The sequence below is a fragment of the Grus americana genome, chromosome 15 (genome assembly GCF_028858705.1).
Source record: "Grus americana isolate bGruAme1 chromosome 15, bGruAme1.mat, whole genome shotgun sequence".
Lineage (NCBI taxonomy): Eukaryota > Metazoa > Chordata > Aves > Gruiformes > Gruidae > Grus > Grus americana.
Genome location: NC_072866.1, coordinates 891245 through 911645, shown reverse-complemented (window position 1 = coordinate 911645; position 20401 = coordinate 891245). Strand labels below are relative to the sequence as shown.

At 57.5% G+C, this 20401-nt stretch overlaps 1 protein-coding gene across 15 annotated transcripts in view; it reads left to right on the top strand.

Moving 5' to 3' along the window:
* The window catches only part of LOC129213424 (ankyrin repeat and fibronectin type-III domain-containing protein 1-like), a 249906-nt gene that overhangs the window by 156798 nt on the left and 72707 nt on the right, over window positions 1–20401 (top strand). For 12 of the 15 annotated variants that reach the window (XM_054843419.1, XM_054843424.1, XM_054843418.1 and 9 more), the window contains one exon: window positions 18989–19029. The exons of 1 other annotated variant lie outside the window; for it this stretch is intronic. In XM_054843419.1, coding sequence (XP_054699394.1) covers window positions 18989–19029 — 41 coding nt within the window. Of the gene's footprint in view, window positions 1–17924; window positions 18006–18988; window positions 19030–20401 lie in introns of those variants that run through there. 2 more of the 15 variants (XM_054843430.1, XM_054843426.1) reach the window with 2 other exon arrangements.

Sequence of the window (20401 nt, the reverse complement as noted above, 5' to 3'; positions counted from 1 at the left end):
AACCAGCCTGCAGGGACCAGCACCGCTCTCTCCTGCCCGGGCTCAGGGAAGAGTATATGCAAGGCTTAATCATGACTCTCTAGTGAGTGTTTACTGAGCATGAGCAAAATATGATTTATTTCTTTAATTTCTTCCCTCGCAACAGCTTAAATGCTGTCTGATTGCAGGCAGCCCTCCCCGGGGCTGCTGAAGGCATGGCTTGCCTTCCTCCTGCTGCCCGCACGTCCCGAGCCCTGGCCAAAGCAGCGAGGGGCTGTGCTTCCCGTGGGAGTCGTCCTAGAAACTGCGCTTTTGAACAAAACTTACAAAATATATTACATATATATATATGTGGGTATGTATGTGTGTATATACACGTGACCTCCCACTGCCCTGCAGCAGCTGGGTAGTGCCGTACCTGCGACGGGGGGGTAAACTGAGGCACTTGGTTGAGTGCCAGGAGGGTCGTGTGGTCACACCGCTGTTGCAAGACTCAGACTATTCGTTTTCCACCCTTGGCTGTGCTTGTGGCTTGCCAGGTCACTTAATCCCCGGAGCATCTTTTTAATGTTATTTCATTAAAATTGGTTTCGGGCAGCGACTGTCTCTTAACATGTGACTCCATGGTCCCCGGTGGGGAAGCCCCAGCAAAGGTCAGAGGCTTTCATACAAACTCCTGTTAAGATTTTGGCTGTTGCTGGGGTGAAATGGGGTCTGGACGCAGGAGCCTCTTTATCTCATTTCAGTCGGTTCTTCCTCTGGCTTTCATCTCATCTCCCTGCACAAAGATGTATGCGCATATTTATTCGAAGCAACTCTCTCCATCGGTGGGCGGTGCTTGGTGGGCACCCGTGGTCAGCGATATTTGGGTACTTTTCATTTGCCACAAGCTTACGCTGGACCAGAGGCTCCCGCATCCTCCCTGAGGAGCCTGGAGTCCGTCTGCCTCGTGTCCCCAAAATAAACGGGCAGGACAGCAGCGAGTGACCTGGGAACTCCTTGCAGCGCTGCTGCCGCTGCCTCCGGGCGGCGGGTGGGCAGGACTGGAGTTACTGGCTCGGCGGGTGGTTTGGCGGGGCTTGTATGGGACCGACTGGGAACTCGGCAACACGGGACCCTGTTCAGGGCACAACCGCTGCCGCACGTCCGAGGCTGCCGGCTTCAGAGCAGAGGGGAGCTGGGGTGAGCTCGTGCCGAGTGTTAATCGGGCAGGGATGGCGCTGCTGGGCAGGGCTGGCAGTCGCAGCGGGGTTAAGGCAAGGCAGGGGGTGGTGGGTTCGTTAGCTCCTGTGGGACACTGGGAACAAGGCAAAAAAGTCACTTATTGCTTGTGGAGTACGGAGGGGTTTGTGGGGAGAGGAGCTGTAAACTCGTCATCCCCTAGACAAGCGGTTTCGCCACGAGCATGGTTTTTGTTGTCCGCTGGAGCTGGGAATTCCCAGCTTTGCCCTTTGGATGGGGTTTCTGGGCTTTCGTGGCGATCAAGCCCGAGAGGTCAGAGGTGGAGCAGGTGCTTCGTGAGAGCCGCAGTGCTGGTGTCCGCCCCCCTGGTGTCAAACATGTCCCCCACACGCGCATCCCTGCCAAATACTGTCCTGCGGGTTCCAAAATCCCACCAGTAACCGTGCGGCTGTAGCCTTAAAGGATCAGTTTATCTTCGCAAACGCAGGGCTGGTGCCAGCCTGGGGATGTTTCCAGCCGTTACTCCGCTTCTGGGGCGGCCACCCCGGCCCCGCAGCCCTGTCCTCACTGGGAAGGAGCCGGCGGGGCTGGGGACCGGGGCCGCTGGGGTGCCGCAGGGTCCGGGGGGAATACTCCTACCCTCGTTTTCTAGGGACAGGCTGGGGGCACTTTGCTGCTCCCCGCCTGGTGGTTTCGCATTGCCACGCTGCCGGCACGTGGGGGATGCTCTTCTCCAGGCAGGAGAAAGCCGGGGCAGATAAACCTGCCTCTGAACAGAGACATTTCCCTGGAAGTCGCCTCAGGGTTTGCCATTGCCACGTACCCTGGGACAGCCGCGGAGGCCTGTAATTGCGGGGAGAGGCTGCAGGCGGCTGGATAGGGATCTCGGGACAGGCTGCTGCCCTCCCGGCAGGGAGAGTGCGGCCGCCCCGGGAGGGAGGGGAGGAGGATGAGAAGAAGGAGGAGGAGGAGGAGGAGAAGGAGGCTAAGGAAGAAGCAAGGGCCCCTGTGCAGCTCTGAGTGTTACGGAGATGGTGAGTGATTTAATAGCAGAACTAAGGGGGTACCAAAGAGATTTGCTGGGTAAAAGCTGAAATGAATTCAAGGCAGCTATTTTTTTCACTTGGTTCCTGAAGATGATGTGGATCTGGCTGTGATGAAGGCCAGAAGGGTAGATGGGCTCAGCGAGCAGCCTGGGGGGCTGCTGGCCTGTGCGGTGCGGAGGTGACCGGTGCCCAGACCCCCGTGTGCAGGAGGATGCGCTGGAGGAGGAACCGTGCTGGAGGAGGGATGGCTCCATCGGGCAGCTGGCCCCGAGCCGTCGTGGCTCCCCGCTCCGAGCAGCCGCTGCTAGGCGAGCTGTGGTTTGGTCCAGTACGGAACCCCGGGTTTGAGGGCTTCCCCGTGCCCACTGATCCAGAGGTGGGCGGGAGCCGGCGGGATGGGGTGAGCACGAGGACACGGGCAGGAGCCGCAGGGTGGGGACCAGGGAGTAGGTGCGACAAGGAAGGGCCGTGGGTGGCGGGAGGAGGAGCGGCGGAGCCCTGCCCAGCCCTAAAAGCCCCGGCAGCTTTGAGAGATGTGCCTTCTGCACGCAGCGTGTGTCACCCGCCACCCGAGCGGCCGCTGCGATTCAGCATGGTCCTTCCAATATGCCTCACCTGCCACGGGAGGATGCCCTGCGTGAACGTAAGTCACTTTTTCGCGTGTGTGGCCTTGCGCGTGGATGCTGGGCTTGGCTGCCCTCCCGCGCAGCAGCCTGGCTCGGTTGAAGTCGGCAGGAGTTTTGCCGGAGACCGAGTGGAGTCAGCACAACACCTTTCTCCCCGGTCTCCACGTGACGACCGTCACCGCGCTGTCCCTCAAGTGACGGCACGCTGCCGTGAAGGTCTGTCGTAGTGGGGCTGGGGCCTCTCTGGGCACTTCTGTCACCCAACCGCCCCAAAGGGATTTCTGAGGACGGTTTGTTAGGTATTCAGACTGGCCCGCAGGTCCCAACGATGGCGGAGAGGGGACTGGGTGGGTTTTGAAAGGGGCCAGGCAACAGCGAGGTGTACCGGCTCTCGTGCTGTGTGGCAGAGGGGAGTTTGATTTCTAGTTCTGTAGCACGGCATCTCAGCGAAGCTTATTTGGAAGGTTTGCAAAAGAGGGATGCTGGAGCTGAGAGGCTCTGCAGAGCCCTGGGTTTGACCTACTGCAAGGAAGCATTACACATTTATAAAACAAGATGCGGGTATTACATTGCCTGTGTTCTTTACAAGGATTTACCGAGGCTGTATTGTGTCTTAGACATCTGGTTTGCTCTCAGTTCCCTGAAGCTGGTGCTTCAGATGAAGTCGGACGCAATCGCTGTGGTGGTGCGTGGGGTTAGAGCTCTGCTGGGCAGCATTTTTCCAGGTTGACAGGGTGAAATCTCCTCCGCCCACAGGCAGCAGATGCCCAGCAGTGGTGGGGGCACCCAGGGACCCCGCGGTACCCCAGGCTCTGCAGCCTCAGCCCTGGAGCGGGGGGGCCGGAGGGCTGCAGTTCCGCAGGGGACTGGGGATGCTGCCCCCGCATTCGCTGGGCACGGCTGCCACCGTCCTGGGATTTCGTGGCACCTTATGTGGTGGTGTACGCGAGTCCTGCCTGGCTCTGGGACTGGTCCTTGAAAACACCATTTTCTGGAGGCCCGAAAAGGAGAAAACAAATGAAAAGGCTGTCGCCATGACAGCTGCTGGTGATATCACCCCCCCTCTGCGTGGGTGTTGGGATTGCTGGGTCCTGTGTCGAGCTGCTGCCCCGTCGCCTGGGCGTGCTGGCCCCTGCACCCCGGGCAGGGGGGTGCTGCCCTGGCCCTGCTGCGTGGGGGGACTGAGCAGTACATCAAATTCCAAAGAAATTTGGAAGAGCTTCCAAGCACCGAAGGGTTCATCCATTTTTGTTTCTGGTCTCACATCTCTGGGTGAAGCTCGCGCGTGCCATTACGTTGAATCCAGAAAGGGGTGGAAGGTGGATGCTCCCTCGCGCGCGCTCTTTTATTCTCTGTGCTGACAGCAATAATGCCAATAAAACAAATTTTTGTTTTCTGCGTTCATTTGATCTGCTGCAATAACAGCATGTGGAGCTCGTACAGCCCTCCACCTCCCCAGAGCACTGCGTGAACATGACGTGCGTCTTCTTGCGACCAGTAAATAACATTTGGGGAGTGAAAAGAAAAAGAGAAAGGTTAGTTTGTTATTCTTTGTGATATATGAAAGAGCTGTCAGCTCCATCCTGAAATCATGAATCCCCGGGTATTCCTGGGACAGGGCGAAGGAATGCATCCTGCAGTATTTTTTCACTTGGAACAACCATTTGGCTCTTCTGGGTCTGAAAAGTTTAACTTCGGTTGAGTAGCAAATGAATGCCGTCTCTTAGTCACTGTCTGGCTTGGATGGAAACACTGAGCTGACCTGGTTTATCTGTGCGCCCATCCCCATGGCTTGGCCAGGGCTCGCCGCTGGCTGCCTGCCGGGGCGCTCGCCTGCGGTGCCGCTCGCCTGCCGCAGCGCCGGTGATGCCCGCGGTGCCGACCGGCGCGGGGGAAGGTTGGACGTGGTGCTGCGTATGAGTGGAGGTGGTTTCTGGAAGGTTATGGTTTTTTATTTTTTAGAATTATTTTTATTAGACGGGTAGAGCTGGGGAAAATAAGCAATTTCTTTTTCAGGCTTCTGCTTCGGACCGGTGGCGAGGGGGCTCTGCACCCCAACACTTGGCTGGATCAAAAACTGCGGGTCGATGGGATAAAAGATGAGCTCTTGCCCCTGTCCCCATCTCCTGGCCTCCCGCCGATGGCAGGGTGTCCGCAGGACTGGCAGGAGGCACGTGGAGGTGCTGGGCGCTCCCCGCGTCTCCGAGTGCCCGTTACTTCTGAACTGGAAAAAGGACTTGGAAAGATCCCTGCTGATCTTTATACATCGTGCGTTTAGTTGAAGTGAGGAACTGGCTCCTGGGGTGGTTTCAAATCTCGGGAGCAGGCGGTCAGACTGCGGGATCGCATCCTCCTTCCCGGCGTGCCGCGTGGCCCGCGCCTCGCCGCAGTGCCTGATGCTGCGCCAGCCCCACGGGCTGTAACGGGCAATGGCATCCCGGTTTCTGATGATGCGTCTGCAGGGATCTGTGAAACGGGAGGATTTTATCCACCTCGGATGCAGTGCAGGGTAAGGGCCAGCGCGGGGCCACCGGTGCGGGGGAAGCCGGTACCTGCGTGGTTGGGTGCTGCAAGTCAGTGCCCGCATCCCCCCCCCCGGACCGGGGCTCCTCCACGTGCTCCCGGCCAGGAGGACCCTGCCCGGCTCCAGCCCTCGCAGCCCTGCAGAGCCGCCCCGCCACCAGCCCCACTCCTCGGGACAGCCCGAGCGAGACAGGCTGGAAAGCCGATCAGAAGCAAAGTTAATTTAAAAAGCCCCGACAAAGACCTGTTTTTCCAGTGCTGGCCAAGAAACGTGATGCTGAACAAATAGTAGAAAATAAAACAAAAAATGAAATTCACACTGGATCGAGAAACAGCCTTTTAATTTGCAGAATCGATGATGTCTGCGTGCAGAAATCTTAATTTCAGATCCGGTCTTTCAATGCAAATGTCACTTTAAATAGATACTCCTGTGCGCACGTTCTGGTGCCTTTTGCCATGTCGTTAATGAATTGCTTGTTCTGTGAGTACATTCTTGTCTCATTTTGTATCCCCATACATTAAATTGATAGTTTGGGGGATTATTGCTCGTTCCAAGATTACATGGGTGGAGTCCCCTTTATATGGCCATGCTGGTATGTAGTGAATTTGAATTGGCGCAGCAGAAAACTTGAAAATTTGGAACAGATAACTGTCTCCTATCTTTATATGGGAACATCAGAGTTTCTAGCTTTATTCTGGGGTTCTTGCCATTCCAAATATAATTTATTCTTTTATATAACTGTTTTCATATGATCCACTCTGAAGAGCGGATAATGGTTCGGGGAGGAATATAATCATTTTTTTCCCCCTCCAAGGCTGTCTTCCCAATTAATGAGATTGAGAACACGTTCCAAAAATCTATTTTTCCCCTCCGGGCTTTTTCTAATGTACTCAATTTATTCTGTAGTGTGTCTTGCGCTTCCTTTGTGGAGTCTGATGCCTAAATACGTCGTGGTGGTTGGCGGGCCGGAGCCCGTGCAAACCCTCAGGGTGCTGATGCGGTCTCTCGGCCGGCCCGGCAGCCAAGGCAGGTCCCCGTCCCGGTCCCTTCCTGCCCAGGCAGGTGGGCAGAGTCCCCCCTGCCACGTGCGCTGACCCGAACCTCGCTGCCGGCTGGGGTTGGCTTTACGGGAGAAGCTGCTTGTTTTGGGGGGTGGAGGGGCGTCCTCGTCCCCCGTCCTCGTTTGACTGTCCTGGAGTGACGTGGTGCCTCCTTCCCTCATCCTCGGGGCGGCAAGGAAAGGATGTTCCTAGAGAAGCGTGCGAAGCTCAAGGGGTTTTCCTACTTGAAGCCTCACCTGTAACATACATAGATAATGGTTTTGTACGTTTTTCTCTGCTTAAACAGTTTTTTGGGTGTATACATTTCTTACAAACCCATCCCAGTAAGCAGCCCCCGCTTTCTGCTCCCCTCCGCCCTCCGTGGCTGGTGGTGTTGCCTTCCGCAGACGCTCCTTTTCCAGCTTTCTGTGGCGGTACTGCGGGATGCAAATTCAGCCTGAACCCCCGGCTGCGCTGAGCGGTTCCAGCGGGGTTTTGGTGCCCTGGGGCTGTTCTCCCACGGGCTCTCGGGGCACCTGGGCTCTCTCAGGACACCTTCTGCTCCCCCCAGCTCTCCTGAACCCGGCTGTGTGCCTGGGGCTGGCAGCCACCGCAGGCGAGGAGGATGAGCTGAAGAGCGGGGCTGGTGTCCCTGGGGTCTGCAGAGGGACAAGGGCTGCAGGGACCGGAGGAGACGGACGTTAGTGTCTGCTCCCAAAAGCCTGGAGCGTATTAATTCTGGAGAGCCTTACAGCTCCAAAGTGACTTGGCTGATATGCTTCAAGCCCTATTTTTAAAAGAACCGCTTTTGGTTGGAGACTAAATGTGAATTTTTAGGCCGAGAGGAGTTATCCTGAGTCCGTGGCGGTGGGAAAGGGGGTGCTCAGCATGGACCCTTGCGTGTCACCCCGGGCGCTGAAGTCGTGCCCACTGTCTTCAAGCAGTGGGTTTGCTCCATCAAGTGTCTGTATAAAAGTCACCTCCTGGCTCAGGTGTCTCTGCTCCCCCCGAGTCACATCTGCTGCCTTTCCTGACCAAAACCAAGAGCCCATTGCAGCCTCCTGTGCCCCCCCGGCCCCCCCGAGCCCCCAGCTCCCTGGGGACAAGTAGTGCAGGAGCGGGTTTCCTGGTGCCGTGGGCTTGCTGCCGGCCACCAAGGAGGAAGATGGGGATGAGGATGATGAGGCCAGCTGTGAGGAGCATCATAGTTTTGTGGTGGGCATGTCGTTCTGCAAGCAGCTCCGCTTTTCCTCCAGGGTTGAGAGCAGTTAAGAGCATATCGTGGTCACGTTTGCGTCACACCGTGGTTGACGGGCACAGAGCCGGCTGCCGGCACTCAGGTTCCCAGGAGCGAAGAGTTGTATTTACATAATTTGACTCAGACGTTGTATAACCTTGGGGAGCCACTTTCTGGGCCAGAAGAACGAGAGACCTGCTCTCCCATGGCGTTTCGAGCTCTGGTTGGATGATGTCCTGTGCCAGGGCTGGGTTTTATTCGGTCCCCTGCTGACGCCCGGGTCATGTTCCTGCAGGTCTTGTGTGCACGGAGGTTATTAATAGCTCATCGGTGGGCGGGTGACCGGCCAGGTTGGTCCCACTTGCCGGGGCAGAGGCACTGCTGCCTGCGCGCTGCCTGGGCGGGGGTCTGTGGTGCCCGCGCTCCCCCACGGGCTAGCCAGCCGCGGGCAGTCAGGGTGGGGGACTCCGCTGTGGGGACCAGCACGCTGGTTTGTCCCTGCCGAGGGGACGAGGCTGCTGGAGGAGAGGGGGACGTACCCACTCAGGACGCATCCTGAGTTTTCAGGCTGAGTGGAGGGGTACCCCCAGACCCAGTACGGGGTGGGGGGCGGGCAAAGGCGGAGGGGGAAAGCAAGGGCTGTGCAGAGGTCTGTCCAAGGAGAGGTGGACCTGCTGGCTGGGCAGCAGCCGGACTTCGGATGGGACCAGCCACGCTCAGCCCTGCTCCGGCAGGGCAGGGCGAAGGGTGGGGTGGCGGGTGGCGAGCCTGCTCCCCGCCAAGGCACTGCTGGGGGGTCAGGACCCTCGGACACCACCTCTCCAGCAGACCCTCACCCTTGTGGTGCCCACCGCCCCCCCTACGGAGACCCAGAGCTCCTCAGGTGAATGGTCTTTCCCACCCGAGCTGCAGCCCTGCGTCCTCCGCGTCCCAGGAGGCTGCAGCTGATTGAGCGGAGCATGCGACGGGGAGGGCGCCCGCTCGTTTCCTCCCGCACTATAATTAGCCGGGTTGGCGGGCAGACCTGCTCTCAGGCTGCCTGACACCCAGCCAGGCTGCGGGGCTCGCGATGCAGCGTGTAAAGTACGCGCTGGAGGACAGGGTGTAATTAAGTGCAGGCCCTCGGAGCTGAGAGCTGACTACTCGGCTTCCAGCCTTTATTCTTGCTTTTTTTTTTTTTTTTCTTTCAGTGATGAAATACGTAACTTCACCTATAAACCAGTATAAACATGTATATGCTGGTATGCCTAAAGATTAAAAAAAAAAAAAAAAAAATCAAATATTTGAAAATACCAGGCAGTGCGTGAATGCAACGTTAAGACCAGGCAGCTGACAGCCCCTTAAATGAAGCAAAAGAAAAAAAAACCCCAGGTTCTAGCGGCAAGGCGAGCTCAGCCGCGCTGCACCCCCTGCGCGTGCCGTGCTCAGGGCTTAACGCTATAAATAGCAGCACATTCAGCTACGCATCTCGGCCCTGATTCTGCAAACACTTAAGCCCAAGCACAGCTCTTTCCCGACACGCTTAAAGTTGCAGTAATAGTTTGCAGGCTGTAATCAAGAAAAAGAAGGAAAAATAAGGTAGTAAACAGAGCGTGAGCGGCACGCTTGGTACCGGCCATCGATGAATATGCAGCCTGGGCGTCTGCTGCTTCTCCCTTGCAGCTCCTGCACCCTTTCCCACCTAATTAAGGATTTGATTAATGAAAACACGGAGAGAAGGTGCCCATGGCTGTGTGTGCGTGTCACCCTGGATGTTGCTGTTGAGCTGGCAGAGTTTACAAGCTCCGGTGGTTTTGCCAGCAATTTGACAAGTTCTTTCATCCAGAGAAGCTCCGATGAGCAGCAAGTGCACGGCTTGGTCCGTGCCAGCCCCCAGCACGGCCAGGGAGGTCCTTCCAGAAAGAGAAACTTTTAAATAAAGAGCCTGTGCGTGCATGCATGTGTATATATGCATAAATTAATTTTTACAGGCATGTAGCAGTACAATAGAAGTCGAGAAAAAACGTTTCCTGGATGAGCTCTCGGTAAAGAAATGCTTTGAAGTCGGGCTCTGCCTTAGCGTGGTGGGAGCTGCAAGGGGTCTGTGGGCGAGCAGCCCCCGTTGGCGCGGGGAGCGTGGCCTGGGAAGGGGCTTGGCTGGGGAAAGCAGGGGCGGGAGGAGGCTGGGGGAGATGCTGCGAGGGGGGGGAAGGCGAGGGAAGGCGCGATGGCAGGGGAATGAAAGCTGAGTGCAAACGGATTCGTTTACTGGGGGGCGGTGGCAGACGCTCATTAGCAGACGTGCTTTTGCTCCCGTTAGGAAGGCAGGCTCAGGGACGGAGCCTGTCCTCGTTAGCCCGGCTGATGAGGAGCCCAAAGGCGGTTGCGAGGGTTCGTGCTGCAGCCAACCCGGCTGTGTGCGTGTAATTGCCGAGTGGAAGGAGACGGAGGGAGGAGAGGGGCCGCCGGGCGCTGCTGGGCAGCGGGGCTGGTGGATGCCGGGGCTGTGCCGGTGCGGTTCATGGCAGGGGTTGGCCCTGTTCTTCCTTGGTCCGACACACACGTGTGCACAGATCTCTGCTCCTCCGTGCGATGCACCTGCAAGGGTGCGCTCCGAGGAGGAAGCAGAATTTAAGGATGTTGGGGAGTTTGGCACTGCTCTGGCCTGGCCTGGCCTGGCCCTCATGGATACATCTCGTCGGCAGGGCCAGGGTGAGCTGCTGAAATGTGCTCCGGAGCGAGGGGCCGGTAACGGGGCTGCTGTCCAGGAGAGCCCATCCCATCACTTTCCTGGGGTCAGATGTAGGTTGGGTGAAGATGAAGCCCATTTTCCAAAGAACCAGGTTTACATTGGCATTTCAGCCCCTAGGGAAACACCGAGGTCTCCCCTCCTGGGCCCCGGCCGTGGGGGTGGATGAGCAACCAGAGAAGAGCACTCAGCTTCTGGTAAGCTGAGCCGGCGGAGCGTGGGTGCCCACCTGCTCGCAGGAGGATGTCCTGGCGTGGCGAGGTGGTGGCTGGTGTCGGAGCAAGGCTGTGGTGTCAGGATCCGCTGGGGAAGGGGAGCGGGTGAAAGACGGGACCTCTTCCTGGCTGAGTCCGTGGTGCCTCTGGTGGGCAGAGCTGCTTGGAGGACACCACCAGCAGCTCCAGCTCCCAGCTGTGGGTTGAGCTGCTCTGCAGGGCTTCATTTCCGTTCCCTGGATTACCTCGGAGTACATCATGGGCATAGCCACGTTTCCCTTCTCCTTCCCCCCGAATGATCCAAAAGCACTTTTCTCTAGTTTTCAGCATGTTTCCATCAGACTCAAAGCCCAACTTGGATGTGCATCAATGCCCCGTGCGCGTGCACAGGGTCAGCGCTTTTTGCAGGCGAGTGCGATAGCTGGTTCAGACTCCTGCTCCAGAGCTGGGCTGGGATGAGCTAGCTGCTGAAGAATGAACACGTTAGAGCCGTTGGCATCCTCCCCTGGCTGGGTCGGGTCTGCGGGGAATTGCCCACCCCCTCCTCGGAGCCTTTGTAGTTGAGGCAGGAGGAGGCAGGATCACCATGGCGAGAGGCTGGCGCACACAGAAACGCTGTCGGCTCACGCGTCCCCCCCATGGTCCATCAGTGCTTCAGCTCTGGAGGGTCCTCCAAGAGACCAAGGCCCTTTTCAGGTTCCCGTGTCCTCCTTCCCTCCACCCAGCCCCTTCCATCTCTCCGTCTGGGCAGGGAGTGCTGCTGCCCCGGCCTGACCCCTCCCCTGCCACCAGATTGTGTTCTGTCGTGTGACCTACCCTCTCTTAATCGCCTCTGTTCTCCGTTCCCTGCTCGCCCCCGTACTTCAGCGCGCAGGCGGGGGTCTGCTCTCCAGCAAGGCTCGCCTTTGGAGGCACAAAGCCGTGCCCAGCTGGGTGGCCCGGAGCTCCCTCCTGGGCGTGAGCTGGTTTGCAGCACTGCCGCATCGAAGGCAGGAGTTATCACCCTGATTTTCAGCTAGGCAATCTGGTTCATCCAGCCTGAAATTCAGGTTTTAGGATTGAGGGTTCATCTGCCTTCAAATTCAGGCTTGGGGGAGACCTGGGGCTGTGTTGGCCCGGGGCAGTGCCAGGGCAGGGCTGTTTGGAGGGGTACGGTGCAGGTTGCAATGGCAGGCAGGATGGGTGCCAGAGCCACGGAGGGGAGCGGGTGTCCTCGAGGGAGGAGACAGCACTCCCACAGCCCTTTGGTCTCTTGGCCAAGCCCGTGCCAGAGGCCCGTGGCTGGAGGGAGACGGGGGTGCAGGGCGCACCGAGCCCCGGCATGCTCCGGGTGGGTCAGCCCTTGCTCGGAGGGATGCTGCTAGCCGGGGCGGGGGGGAATATCTCCTTCCTCCTCCTTCCAAACAACCCTCTCGCATCCCAGGCTCTGAATTTATTCCCCTTCCAACAGTCAGGCATCGACTCCCGATTACTCATAAATGCAGCATGTTGCAGATCCGTGGAGCTTGACGAATGGCTGCGCCTCAAAGCACGAACTGCCAGGATCCAGGGGCGATAAGCCGGGATGGGGGGGACGGGCTGTGCAGCCTCGGCGTGCCCCCCGTCCTGTGCTGGGGGCCAAGCGCCTGCTGCCCGTGCCTGCGTCCCACGGGAGTCTGCCCAGACCCGGCTCAGGGTGCTGGGGGCACCCAGTGGGTCCCCGGGAGGGGATGGCAGGTTTGCAGCCTAGACCGCTGTCGGCGTTGGCCCACCGGTTTGTTTTGCAGAATTCTCTTCTAGCGTGGAAAAATAACTCATCCCTCGGTTTTTATCTCTTTTGTTTGTGTGGGCATTGATTATGCTGGGAGTTACTGAGCCAGATTTCATTGGGATGACTTAGAAAGCTGCCACCTGCAAGCAGCCACTTGTCTTTGGGGATTATTTTGGTGTAGTTTCTAAATAATTGCATGAGGCTTCTTCAGCCTTGCTAATAACTTTGTTCTCCAAGGGACGCTGCCCAAAAAAAGATGAGCTGAGATTACACTTGGCAACGTTTAGGAGAGGAAAAAGTACAAGAGGATTGATGTCTGCTGGCGTGAAGAAATAAATAATGCAATACCTCTGCCTTTGCCCCTCCGTGAGCGTCCTTGTTTCCAACCCCGTGTCTGTTATCTCCTCAGCTTGGCTGAGTTCTGGAATTCAGAGCGGTCCTTTAAATCGGTCTCATCTTTTCTGCAGCATGTTGTGCTAATTCTTATCAGGGACCAGCAAGGCTGGCTCTGGAGATGAGCCGTCCTAGGGAAGCCTGCCTGGTAGCTTATATATGTTGTGTAACTTGGGCTTATTAAATATATGATTTAAATAACTTGCAAAATAGTTTACTTGGAGCCTGAAATGTGACATTAAGAGAATAATTTCAGGCACTCATTTTGGCCCAGGTTCTCACAGGTGTGCAAAGACTTTGTGAAAATCACCGGTCCCGTTTCAAATAAAGAGACAAGCCCACAAATCTCTTTGACGTTTTGTACAAAATCTAGCGTGTCAAAGATGCGTGCTTTGCAGCGCCGAAGGGCGCTGGGTCGTTGCGTGCACGTCCCTGTGATCGCCCTGCCCTGGCGAGGAGGGATGGGAAGGGCAGCGCTGGGAACGCCGACGGGAAGATGAGAGATCTTCCCGCCGGTCCACTGGTTTTGGTGCCACTGGGCAAGCCTTAGCGATGGCCCGGGTGCAGCTGGGTGTTGCTCCACTGGTTTGGGAGGCTGCAGGTTTACACCCCTGCGAAGGTGCTTTTTGAGAACCCTCGCTTGGGTCCTCATGGCTGATGAACGCGCTCTGGCCTCTCAGTTCATCTGGTTTTACTGTAAAAGCACCGGGGAAGCTGGCGTCCCGTTGCCTTCCCTTTTCCCTCGTGGCATTTCTAAGGTGTTCCGGGACGTTGCACATTTAACGTTGACGTTACACTTTTCTGCAGGAGCAGCAGGGCTCTGAGCATCGCGTGGAGAGACGCCCCTTAACCAGCACAGGGGCAGCGCCAGCCTGGCCCAGGTACTCTTGTAGGGGAGGGGCAGAGGGTAGCGGTGGTAATGACCTTGAGACAACACTCTGCTAATCATCTTGGCAGGCAATCCCCGCTTCTTGGCAGGCTCCATCCTGGCACCCAGGAGCTGCGGGCTTGGCGGCAGCATCCCCTTCTGCTGCTGCCTCTGCTCGGGCGGTTGTTTCCTCTGCAGAGGAAAGAGATGAAAGACGGTGCCGCATCCCAGAGGGTGGGCGCTCGGAAGGCACGCACCCGGGGGGAACGTGGCATCGGGGGCACTGCCAGGCTCCGAGGGGTGTCATCTGGGACGGCATCCCGGTGTCCCACCTTTGTCCCCTGGCCCTGCTGGCAGCGGGAGCGTGATGGCTGGAGGGAGGGATGAAGGGTGCAGCCTGGCAGCTCGTCGGTAGCGGGGGCTGCTCCTGCCCCTCCAGATCCCCCCCCCCCGTGCTGCCGGTCCCCACGGTCGCTCACCTCCGTGTCTCAGGAGGAAAGGGTGGAGATGGGTGCAAGCCTCGCTTGAAGTATTTGTTTTAAAAATACACACCGATAAAAATGACTCTCTCCATTATTTCATTAAGGGATTTAAAATGTGCTTCCTAAAGCCTGAGTCATCAATGAAGTGAGCAAGCGAGAAGCAGCGCAGCGGGTCCTGCTGGAGGGTGACTCACGCTGCGGGGGGGCTTGGGGCTTGCAGGGGACTCTCTGAACTGGGGGATGCTGCGCTCCTTCTCTCCCTCCCTCCTGGGATGGCCAGGGTCTCCCCAGCATCCTCAGCAGCAGCAGGAGGTCTCCGAGAGCCTCTGGGGCTCCCAGATTTATTTTGGGAGCTGAGCCATCGCAGTGCAACATGCCTCTCTGGAGACCCCGGCTATGCCCAGGAGCCACCAGCAGACACCTCTCCTGGAATCCCCTAGATCGACCAACGGCAGTGCATGCATGCAGGCAGAGGCATTTGATTTTTTATCGTATATCTGCCTAGATAAAAGCCTCCAGGTCCCATCTCAATTCAGAGGGACTGATCTTTCCTCCCAGAAGGCAGAGGAAAATGCCAGGTCACTTTTTGCTCATTTTTGGGAGCTCTCTGCCTCTTTCAGTCCCCAGGCAGAGGCAGGAGAAGAAAAGCCGGTCCCAGCTCCCTGCAAGGCCAGAACTGTCCCCTCTGCTCCAGTCTCAATGATTTATCTAATCGGCTTTTTCAAAGCCCTTAGAAACGCTGCTCTATCCCTCCCACTGGAGCTGGTTCCAACTCTGCTCATTGTCAGGAAGTGTTTCCTGTGATCCAGGCTGCGTATTCCCTTTACCCCGCTCTGCTTCCTTATGTCCTGTCCTCGTTTGATGACTTTTCCATAATCTTCCCCCCCTGTGGATGCTGGCTGAGACCGCGGTACCCGCTGCGGTGGGACAGAGGTGGTGGCTGGTGCACCGTCGCAGCCCACGCGCTGGGTCCTGCCCGCAGCCCCCCGTCGCCGGTTCCCTACGTGCTTTCTGGTCAATACCTTAAAGCCGCCGGCGAAGGCCAGCTCCCCTGCTCGGGGATGCCCCAGGTGCTGCCCTGAGCTCTCCCAGAGCTCCCAGCCAGTCATGCCAGGATGGTGGTGTGCCCCTGCGCTGGGCAAATACCTTGAACGTTATTTCTGGGTTTTTTTTTTAATACAGCTACATCTTATAGTGAACTGCTGCATGAAGTCAGGCCAGCCCCAAGGTGCCCTGTGGCCGCCGAGGCCATCGCTGCCCTCTCGCCCCCTTCCTCCTGCCGATGGCTCTGCGCTGCTTTACTTGCAGTTTTCAGTGTCGTTTGGTTTATCCGCTACCTGGTTTATTGTCCTCCTCAGTGGATGGTCCCTGGCATGGCTCCTGTTGTGCCACCACGTGTGCCTGCGCCCACTTCTCCTTCCACTTTCTTGTGAGGATCTCGCTTAGAGGTGGTTCAAAACATGGCCTTGCCGTGGGTCTTGCTGCTGGCCCTGCCCAGGCATCGCCCATCTCCGCCAGCCTCTGCCCTTCGCTGGTGATTCTGGTGGCCACGTGCTTTCCAGCCGCTCGCTGGGAGCCCTCGGGATCCACGGCCACCTCGGTTTTGTGCGTGCTCGGGAGAGCGAAATGCAGCGTGGTGGGACTGGCCTGTGGAACTTCATCGGGCTGCGAGGCATGGTCCCTTTCTCTTCTGGGAAGAGAGGGAGGAGGCAAAGAGCTGTGTAGGGACAATATGGGGAAAGGGAGGCATGAAGAGGGAAGAACGGGCTCCAGGCCTGACTTTGGGGCGGTGGTAGAGCCAGGGGCTGATCCACGGCCTGATTCTTTGGACATATAGCTGGCATTCTGCTTTTCCTCCTCCTTCACTATTTTCTTATTAAGGTTTAAAATGAGCTGGTTTGGCCGATCGTTGCTGCAATCGCTCCCTGTTTTATTGGTTTGTCTTTCCTCTCTGCAAAGTTAGTGCCCCACCGTTTTATTCCAGATATCTAAAACCTTCTCGGTTTTCCATCACTTTTAAAAAATAGTTGCTTGATAAGCTCGAGGTAGCCCCTTCTCTTAGCATGCTCGTGTAGCTCATCCTGCCAGCGGCTTGCGGACTGCACGGGCTCCTGAGCCGTGGAGCATGCAGAGGGCCGAGCAGGCTGCCGTGCCTGTGGTGCTGCTCGCCTGCGGCCATGGCACAGCACCGGCACAGAGCACGCAGCTTCGCTAGAGCTTCTCCACCTCCCTTGTCTGTCAGAGCTGACCTTGCCAGGTGATCTTTTCTTTTCCCCAAGTTTCCATGTGGTTTTCCCTCATTAGGGATTGATCTCCAAGACCTGCATCTCCATCCTAGCGAGAGACGAGGGGAGGTTAACGCTCCTGCTACCCGTGACTGTGTGAAGGGGCTGCTGCAGATTTTGCCATCTACTGCACTGCGAATATTGGTGACAGTAATAGTCCCCCCCAGCATTTTAGAAAGGTAGAGGAGTGGCAGTGTTGTTTCCTGCTGTCACCGCTTATCAGAAAGGTCAGGGACTGTCTGGAGCTGGCTGGGGGGTCGCTGGGAGCTTTCTCCCCTGGACCTCAGCTGGGTGGGGGGTCTGACTGTGTGGGATGCAGATTTTCCATGTGTCATTTCAATAGTGTTGAGAAAGCTGTTTGCGAGTGGTTTCTCCTTAATTACCAACAGTTCTCCGTGATCCCTGCTAGCACAGGTATCAGATGGAACCGAATGTGTCGTGACTTCGCACCCTCGTTGCAGCAAAGCCATAGCTTGGGAACTGGTACGCTGGGTTTTAGGTGTCAGGTTTAAAGAAGTGAGGAAATACCTCACGGGACTGGAGTGGAGGTGTTCCAGGACATGCTGTGGGCTTGGAGGACATGCCCCATCGCCTCGGGCACTTGCTCTCTGCAGTTACTGCTGTGCTGGTTTCTCTGCTGCTTCAGGAATGCGCAGAGTGGTTGAGATCAGCCAGTCCAACCCCCTGCTCAAGGCAGGGTCACCTACACCTGGTTGTCCTGGATGCCCAGGACCACGTCCAGTCGGTCTTTGGAGGCTGGAGGCTCCACCACCTCTCTGGGCCGCCTGTGCAAGCATTTCACCACCCCATTCTGGTGTCTGGCCATCGATCCTGTGGGACTTTGCCGTAGCTTCTGTCATGTCAGAGGAGGGGAAGCAGCAGGAGAACCAAAGGGTGCCACTGCCCCTGGCCGGTGGAGATTGCTCAGAGCTTTTGCACGCCGGCATGGCAATCGGCACGCGTGCAGATGAGATCTGCCCACCCCAAGGGCTGCTCCTTGTGTGCTCCCAGCTCTGCCCCAGGCCGGGTCTCGGGTGTCGGTGTGTGCCCACGAGACATGCAGAGGGTGACACACATCCAGACCCACGTACCCTGCGCTGTGGATCTGGTTGCAGCCTCCCCACACCTCCATGCCAGGGAAGGGTCAGCCACCACCGACAGCGGCCCCGTCTCGTTGGCTTGGCCAGAGCTCCCTTCTGGGGGGATGTTTTGGTGACAGTGGATCCCTGCCCGCTTAAAATCCAGAGACCTCCTCTCCCCGCTTGCTTTTCAGTCACAGGGTGGGAGCACCCAGTGGCTTTGGCCGGCGAGGGGGAGCGCTGGCAGAGAGTGCCGGGAGAGCTCCTGCGCCCCTGATTAGCATTCGGCCCCGCTGCTCCCGCCGCTTTGGCGTTCACGCTCGCCATTGCCTGGCAACCACAGAGCAAAACTACAACAGCAGCCCCAGAACCCCGGCGTGCTTCCCGCGAGCGTGCACGCACGCCGGCACACGCCTGCTGCCAGTGCGGGGACAGGGTGGGTGGCGGGGCCACCCTGCACCACTGCCCACCGTGCCCCATCCCCGCAAGGCACAAGGGTGAGGACCATCCCCAAGAGGAGGAGGAGGAGAGGGCTCCGGCAGTAGGACAGCTTTGCTGGCACCCAGGTTTGGTGGGTCTGTCTGTCTGTCTGCCCCATCGCCGCCCGCCGCGAGCATCCCACTGTGTCCGGCACAGCCTGCCCCTCTGCGTCCCTTGGGTGGTGGGGGCTCTTCTGCACTCAGCAAGCACGTGCCATGAGTGGGGGCCTCGGAGCGGGGCGGGGGGCCAGCCTCTGCCACGGGTGCCTCGGGGACGAGGCGTGTTGGGGGAGAGACTTCGGCGTATGTGGGTGTATATGGCGCCATCGGACAGCGGGGCAAGGCACGGCGGTGCACACGTGCTCTCTGTGCGTGTCACACATGCACCCTGCCTTGCACCCGAAGGGGGTCTGCGGGATGCCCGTTGCCCCTCGGGCTGGGGTCTCCCAGGGGACCCTGGCGCTCCAGCAGCTCGGCTTGGGATGCTGACAGACTAGTAGACGGTGCTCGGGAAGATGCTGGTACATGGGAACCTGAGTGTGCATCGGGCTGTCTCTGCTTCCCAGGCTTGCACATACTTGGGGTCTGATGTCATTTTTCTCAGCAGAAGCATTTTGTGGTCCTGTCCCCCAGGAGAGGCTGTGCGCCTCGGGCTCAGTCCCCTGCCCTGCCTGAGGCTCACTGCAGGCGATGGTGGCTCCGTCTCGCTGCCAGCCCTGACCTCGTCCTGTTTGCAGCTGGGTGGGCTCGAGAGGATGTGAGTCCCCTCCTGACACAAGGTGCCATGCTTCTGCAAGCGATGGGAGACACAGACGTGCCTGAATACCTTGGGTTCAGACCTAATGCATCCCCACACCTCGGCTTGGACTCTTTATTTTCACATCCTTGGCTGCTCTGGGCTCTGCCTACAGTGCGTTCGGTGGCTGGAGGTCCTGAGCTGCCTGCCCTGTCCAGCCAGCGCACATATACCCACCGGGCAGCACAAAGCATAGGCATATGCCTTCTGCTCATCTCCATCAGTGATACTTGCCTGGCAAAGGGTTAAAGAAATACATCTGTCTTTTGTGTCTTGCAGAGCCTGGGGTCAGCGGACAAGAAGGACTTTTACCAGCCAAAGTAAGTGCCAGTAGTCGTGGTGAGTAATTGCATGGAAATTCCCAGTTGGTCCATATTACCGAGCAGCTCTGTGGCTTGCTAAGATTAGACATTTGAATGTACAAGAATAGCTGCTGCAATTACACAAGTGAGGATAACAGTGGAAGGGCTGTCAATCATTTTGGCTTCGGTGCATATGCAAATCATTAAATGAGGTCAGAAGGAATCACGACAGTTTGAGTGAGCCTGAGGGACGGAGCTGGGACCTGGCGGCTGGGGAGCGGGGACGCAGGGGTGACCTTTCCCACCCCTGACTCCCTCTGCTCCAGGTTTGCACAGCTGAGCTGCCTTGGAGAATTGAAGGGTTTCGTTCTGTGTCGCAACGGGCTGATATGAAGCACGTCTTTCACTTTTGACGTTGATGCCTGTCGTCTTCCATCCATTGTGTATTGTAAAGCGCAGGGGTGAGAGGAAGGGAAGAGGCTCTTTGGAGCCACCATATTCATGAACACGAACAAAGGATCTGCAAATCACCCCACTAGCACCAGCAGTTGGTTACTTAGTGCGTGCCCTTGGCCGTGGCTCTGAGCGAGAGCGGAGCCCTTGGAGCTGTCAGCCTCTGAGACCCGTGTGAAAAGACAAGCAGAGCTTGCGCTCGCAGGGCAGCTGCGTCGTTGCACCCAGCATTTGCAGAGCCCCGCCGCAGCACGGCACCTTCAAGGCCAGAAGGTTGTCTCTTTGCTGGAAAGATGTGTCTGATATCGTGGTTATTTGGATAAGGGCAAACTCTCTTAAAAGCCACGCTGAGAGGTTCGGTTCTGGCCCTGACCGCTAAGCAGCGGTGCATCATGCTGCACGTGGGACCTTGTGTTGCTCCTGCTCTGTTTGGGGAGGAACATCTTTATGTTATCACCTTTTTTCTACTGAAATGACGCCGTAGGTGGTTTTGAAATCGCAGAACAGTGCTCTGACCTGCAGGGTTGTCAGAGGAGTGTATTTGGAAGATTCAGAAGGAACTGGGTTGAGGAAATTTCTCCTCCAAAACTCACTGTCCTTCTGCACTTGCTCGCTCTTTGCTGCTTTCCAAAACGTTCCTGCAGAGCTGATTCCCAGCGGTGCCTGAGCATGCAGTGAGCACCAAGGCAGCATCCTCGGTCCAAGTTACTCTTAGCATCAGAGGAGGCACGTCCAAGGCGCCCCGGGGATGGCAGGCTGTGTCACAGAGCGCCCGATGGAGCTGCCGGCTCGCTGTCTGTGATGCGGCGCGCAAGTGCCGGGTGCGTGCGTGTTCTTCAGTTACCTGCTGGCTCCTCTTTCCTTACGCCACTGGAAGTTTTTAAAACTCAGTGCTAGTTTCTTAGGTCCGTACTGAAAAGTCTGATTTCAGGGAGCT